This window comes from Adiantum capillus-veneris, chromosome 13 (genome assembly GCF_014529385.1).
Source record: "Adiantum capillus-veneris isolate H3 chromosome 13, ASM1452938v2, whole genome shotgun sequence".
NCBI classification, from domain to species: Eukaryota; Viridiplantae; Streptophyta; class Polypodiopsida; order Polypodiales; family Pteridaceae; genus Adiantum; species Adiantum capillus-veneris.
In genome coordinates, this window is record NC_140943.1 from 134,621,341 (window position 1) to 134,628,218 (window position 6,878).

Here is a 6,878-nt window from a genome sequence, read left to right on the forward strand (position 1 = left end):
ACAAGCTCCATATTTGCACATTGTGATCTCTGAGTCACTCGTATATTTGTACATAGATACATAATTCACTTTCACATCATCATCGTTGGTTCATATTTTCACATTGTATAGGAGCTTTGGTTTTTCCCTTTAACTCCCCAAAGGTTCTTTCATACAAAGCTAGAGACCTTTGTTTGAGTGGGGGTGTTGGAGATATATATGGTTTACTTTACTCAACTTGATCTCACCTATATATTTATATCTTGTCCTCAATATGAATCAATCTTTGAGAGCATACATGGTGTGCCTCGTCTCATCTCCCCCCCCCCCCCCCCCCCCCCCCCCCTCTCTCTCTCTCTCTCTCTCTCTCTCTCTCTCTCTCTCTCTCTCTCTATACATTTCAACATTCGACCCCTCATCTCCATATTTGGAGACTCGTCTTAAACAAATTTATATGTTTATTCCTACCATGCTTACAATTAAATCTTCAAAATCAACAAAATGGATACATATGGAGAAGATGTGAACTTCCACACAACCACTAAGCATCTTTGTCTAAAAATTGTTATTCAAAAGACTTGTGTACAATGCTCATTTTTCTATATGGACATGTTAGAACATTCTTGCCAACATATGCCACAAGCGCAAGATCGCAAAACAAAACATTATGCGAATGAGGAAAAGCTCTGATCGCTTTCAAGAATGTGATCTCAAAGGTGACACTCTCTGGGTGTTAAGTTTGATGACATGATTAATGTGTCCTAGATATGATAAGACATTCTTCATACCTAAGGCAACAGGTCAAGCAACCTACAAGGTGTATCTATCATCACACAATTGCCATTTAAATGTGAGACACCTAAGGAAATTTCTTACCAATGATGATACCTGAACGCAAGAGTTTGTAGATTTATTGAACCTTTAGTTCAAACATGAACTAACACATATATAGGGTCGTTGCACAACATCAAGCGGCCCCCAACTGCAGCAAGGCTTAACGCCCCAATCGCAAATCAAGAAACTACAATAGTCTCATTGTCGAATTGCTTGCCTTGTTACAGTGAGTTCGCGAGTTCGAATGTGTTCTTCTACTCGGTCTCACATGTCAATGTATTTTACTATGCTGATTTCGAAAAGCAATTGTGTGCTTTGTAGCCAAGTTGAGAGCAAAGCTTTCATGTCGTAAAGTGAAGTTACTATTTGGTAACTTGGATTTTCATATGGTAGCACAATTTTCTCAAAATATTACCACTAGAGTTCAGGTTTATTTAGACACAGATTATATATATATATATATATATATATATATATATATAGAGAGAGAGAGAGAGAGAGAGAGAGAGAGAGAGAGAGAGAGAGAGAGAGAGAGAGAGGTATGTATCTTTATCATATTTTCTCAAATATCAAATATTTCGGTCTCAATCTCAAAATATTACCAACAAGAGTATCATCGCAAATGTATCCTTAAGCAGAACAACGCTATTGCTCGCTGGCTCCCTCTCTCTCTCTCACACACACACACACACCTACTCGTAAAAAAGACATTTCTGTAGCTAAACAATCCTGGATATCATGAATACATTCTTGGAATTGAAAATAAATGATTTGCATCCATCAGTGATTTGAAATCAAAACATGGCTTACCTTCTATCTATGGTGTTCAGCTCTCTTCAAACTAAACTCTCTTCAAAGCCATAAGTGCGTGCATGCGCTTAATTCACCAACACACAAGCAAAATTGTATATCTTCATCCCGCTTGTGTAAATGTCCTCCAAAGCTTTATATGAAACAGTCTGTAAACAGATCTATCCTACTTCAAGATTGAAATCGGCTGCAAGAGTTCCCTAATCTCCCCCCATGACTTTGTTGGACTGTTATCTTTGGAAATTTTCCAAACAGCCATGATTTCACCTTGTTGCACGCACCTTGTGACCCTCTGGAAGGCATCCAGTATTTATCAATTTATTAAAACGTGCAAAGAACAGCAGTATACACAATTTTAATGCGCAAGAAAAAGTTTCACAATGGGAGCAAAAGCCAGAATGTGTCGACGTGCATGTGTGCTGTTTCATGTACATGGGAGAAAAGCTTCAAATTTCATGCTTGCAGCACCACTTCCTATATGGCACAGAATGTGTAGCTACAGCCACTGTCAATGGTGCCACGTATAACAGCCCACACCACCACAAACGCCTGGTCCAGGGCAAGGAACACCACCCTGATAAGGCTTTGCTTTCATCAACATCAACCATAACTACTTTAAAGAATGGTGCCATGCAAAAAGTATGTGTTTGGCTCAAAATAGGTATCTCACAAAAACACATCCCACAAAACCATATAAATAGTTCACACCTCCACACAAAAAGTTAAAAAATCCACATCAACTACCTGAACTAATTGCTAGTAGCCTCATTCATGAAAAAAAATAATGTTTCTTTTGGGCAAAACAAAATACAGCTAGCAAAACTGGAATAGGCTCAAAATTATATCCCAAGTCCAATCCTCAACCAAATCACCCACTTTAACCTCTGTCATTAGATAGAAGCAGGTCATTAGAGCTAACGGTCGCAAACTAAATTAGGTTCTTAGCATACTTACGCCACCATAGTGCTTGCCGTGGAACTTTCACTGCACACAAAGCAAACACTATCATCAACACAATATTGCCACCAGAAAACGTCTTTGAAAAGAAGAAGAAAAGCGTTTTAAGACTCACTATTTCCAGTTGGGAGCGAGCTTCTTGGTTTTCTTGTAATATCGAGCTAGTCGATGAACCCTGCTTTCGATCAAGATGAGTCTAAATTTGGAGTCCTTATCCTTGCGATTGCGCTCAAGATGCTTCCTCACAGTAACTGCCTTTTTAATCAAATGATACAAGTCTTCTGGGATATCAGGGCCCAGACCTGTGCGGCCAAACAAGGATTGTAAAAATTAACCTTGGTCACAAACAACCAGAACTTGATTTCAAGCCTTCTCGTGCACACTTCCCTTCCACAAAATCATAAGACAAAATGCAAGCTAGGCATAAATCTACAGCCCATGCGACACCCTTTCATGCACACTTCTCACACACGAATTAATAGACAATGCACATACCGCATACAACACCCTTTCATGCACACACCTCATACACAAATTGCACATACAACACCCTACTTCTCATCCACAAATTGATAAGGCACAATGCACATGCCACATACAACAGCCATTCATGTGCATTTCTCATACATCATACATCATACATATATTAATAGACATCCTTTCTTCCATCCACACACTTGCAAACTGAATGCACCCTTTGTTTCGCTTCCTTAAGCCGAGAAATGCAGAGCAAAGATAAGAGAAAGCAAAGGATCACTTCCATACCATGCCCCTTCAAAATCCTCAGAACCTTGCTGCCAGTTACACTCTTGACTAGACCTATGCCATGGGAGTCCCTGAGTATAACTCCAATCTGTGACGGGGTTAATCCCTTCTTTGCTAGCTTGCAAGTGTGATCCTCAACCTACAACCAAGCTATCACTAAGTGAATTATCCAAAGTTCATCCATAAAAGAGATGCAGTAGTACCAGTTTTGATATAGAATTCGAATAGGGCCCCAGACTCCACACAACAATCAAAGAAGAGACTCGTACCTCTTGACTGGAGATTTTCAACCAGCTCGGTGGCGTCCTCTTATATGGCAGTGCTGATGAGGATATACCCTTTCTGAAAAAAGGATGGCATTGATTAGAAAAAGGCATGCTACTTTCATAATTGCAATAAAACAAGACATAATTGTTTACTAATTAATGTTAGTAGACAGACAGCCTTCAAAATGCTGAAGCTCTTTGTTCAGCGGCGTAGACCATTGACATCAATGACTTGAATCTCGCGATTCCAACAAAATAAGCACAATTCTCGTCCCTAATGAATATAGAGAACCTCTGATTAAAACCCTCGGCACACAGTCATTCTGCAACTTCATAATCTAGAGGCCTGTTAGTGTTTACACAATGCCAATTGCAGAAAAGTGGCTGCCATATGGCTGCCCAACACGGCAGCATACCGCACTATGGCGGGAAGGGATGTGGCACCATTTGTTCCGCATTGCCTTTTTCAAAATAAATATTACTTCTAAAAGGCTCAGAATTGGGGGCTCTCCTAAGCTGATTGATTCAGGAGCAGGGTGCCAAAATCGGGCAGCCTTTGAGGTGCCATCCAAAACACTCTCAGATTTGGCGCTGGCAAGGCAACCAATGCTGCGACAAACTATAGTGGTGTGTATCAATGCGAGCAGCCAAGCTTTAGCTGGCACACTGTCAACGGTTTTGCAGGCTGCGAAAGGCAGGCAGACTCCTAGTGTGTAAAGAACCTTAGATTGATGCACGTTATCAGCTTGGTTTGTAAGAAGCAACAATACTTGATCGTGTAGACACCAGCAACTCAATCTGTGTCCGTTATTGAAACGTAGCAGCATTCTTAAATACCAACCTCATAACACTACGTGTTCTCGGCAGCATTCTTAGATGAGATGATACCCACCTCACAACACTACGTGTTCTCGGCAGCCAGACAAGATCGTGCGAACACGAGAGCAATTGTTGAGGCGCATCGGAACAATCATGCATTCAACAAATCCTGATTAAATTTTTGGAAACATTTGCACAACGATAACGGAGGCATGCGTTACTCAACCATCACTACGATGAGAACGAGGTTCGTCTAGCAAGCGATCCTGTTCTCCTATGGTACGGGAGCTTCCCCAGCCTAATTTTTTAGATTATGTCAAGCATGTCGACTCAATGTTCCCCATCTGTGGCTTTCCTCGCTCGCATTTGGGAAGGCAGATGCAAAATCCGAGGTCTATTTAATGCATTCAAAAGCAGAAAAACAGACATACCCGCGACTGTGCATGCGACCCATGGTGCCAAGCTTTGGAGAAGATCAACGCAGCAACACCTCCGCTGAAGCTCAGCAGCCTAGGGCGTCTTGAAGTGCTTTCACACCTTGCCCCGACTAATCATAAAAACAAGGCGAGGATTCACGATGGCCAGTATTATAGTCCAATTTGCATGTCAAGTCACAGGTGGAAGCGCGAGAGAGAGAGAGAGAGATTTTTGGTCTGCCATACTGGCAACCTTAGTGTTTGGCTCAAAGTTGGGGCATGTATGTGTCCCCCCCTCATTGGTCGGGAGGAGAGACCTTACCTCCCCCCCTTTTGGAAATTTACCCCTTTCTATTACGCGAGTCGCGTGATGGCGGCCCCTGCGCCCTCGCTTTCTCTGCTACGCGCGTGTGCAGATTCGGGGACGGCTCTATATTTGCTTGCGTGTGCGATGATGTCCACCTTCGACAGAAGCTCCAATGCCATGTTGTGCCCATGCTCCTCGATCGACTCTGGATCTGGCTCATCATTGCAGGATGGCTTCGTGCGAGGTCCCCAATTCTGGCTATGGTCTGAGGCGGGCTTAAATGGGTGGGTTTTGAGGTCGGGATTATGAGGTGCCTTTGAGGCTTGTGTATCAGGTATTGCTCTTCTTCTTGAGCATGTGTTTGGGTATGTTTATGTATGGACATGGCAGCCGTGTTTTGTTGTTGGCACTGTTCTGTCGTCTTTTCTAATCTCTCCCTCGGCCATTCAATTTGTACCAAGGGAGTTCCTGTGAAATGAAGAAAAAGATAATGCTTGTAATCCCTCTTCAACTACTATCGCCTAGTATGTCTATCATGGAAAAACATAAAATTATAGTAAGGGTGAACCGGTATGCACTATCCCACAGGATGATGGCGGTGTCGTCAATGTTTCCTTGACCTGTGCCCATGCATCCTGAATGTAAAAAGGAGCATACTCTGTAAATGTATCCTACACTCCCTCGACCAGCGAGCCCCTCCTTTTATTTTTTCCTTGCTATTTTCTCCAATGTTGCCAGCACTGAGCGGACTATGAAGCTGAATGCTGAATTTTAGCCTTGATACACTGAAATGCTGAGTTTCAAACCTGATATGTTGATCTCGTGTAACTAGTGATATGGTTTGGTGTTGTTATACTTTGAAGGGATTGCTTGCTTGGCTAAAGGTGCTCACAGGCACCAAATAGGCAATCCAAACGAGGCCGGGTGACGGGTTCTTTGAGAGAGGGTGGCGAGACCCACTGGCCCCTGCCTTTTTTTTTTTTACTGTGAAAGCCTGAGTACACCTTGCTGCATTTGTCGCGTTGTTATGCTTTGAAGGGCCTGCTTGCTTGGCTGAGAGTGAAAGTCACCAAATAGGCAACCCAAACGAGGGCGGGCAACGAGAAGAGAGAAATCCCGCAGGGATTCTAGAGAGGGATGGGATGGGTTGAAATTTCCTTGAGGGCCCCGTCCCTTTTGATTTATGGCTGCATTCAAACCTCGCCAAGCTCATCATGTTCTCCAATCGCATCTCCGAATCCATTCCTGAAAGCCTTGCAAGCTGCCAATCACTTCTTCGAATGCGTGTGCAGGACAATAGGCTCACAAGTAGCATTCCTGCTTTCTTCCAAAGCTCACCAGGTTTGAGTTTCAAAACAATGAGCTACCAGGATGCATGCCGACTGATATCAGCAACTCCTCGAAGCTTGATTATATCGAACTTTCTTTTGACAGGATTAGTAGAGGGCTTCCAGCAAATATGTGGCGGCTCCTCAACGTACAGAACTTCCTTGCTAGTGGGAACAACCTCGCTGGGACTATCCCATCTGATTTTGAGGTATCATGAATATCCTCAACTGACCTCCCTTTGTCTCAAAATTCTCTCCTCGCAGGAAATTGTTGGCGGATAAGCCGCGACGGACGTCAGCACAGCGAGAACTCACCTAACAAGATTTGTCAGCTAAGGACAAAGCTCGACCCACAGGCGCGTGGAAGCAAGCATAGCGTGTCAACCTACACTCGACC

At 43.1% G+C, this 6,878-nt stretch overlaps 1 protein-coding gene across 1 annotated transcript; it reads right to left on the reverse strand.

The window, feature by feature from the left end:
* Nucleotides 1-2,364: 2,364 nt before the first annotated feature.
* LOC147444911 (small ribosomal subunit protein uS15-like) lies at nt 2,365-5,018 on the reverse strand. Its single transcript, XM_086527416.1, has 5 exons — nt 4,862-5,018; nt 3,615-3,687; nt 3,346-3,484; nt 2,696-2,882; nt 2,365-2,607 (listed from the first exon to the last, which is right to left on the reverse strand). Exons 1-5 carry the CDS (start codon nt 4,882-4,884, stop codon nt 2,574-2,576), a joined length of 456 nt encoding a protein of 151 aa, XP_086383542.1. The 5' UTR covers nt 4,885-5,018; the 3' UTR covers nt 2,365-2,573.
* Between the last annotated feature and the right edge of the window lie 1,860 nt (nt 5,019-6,878).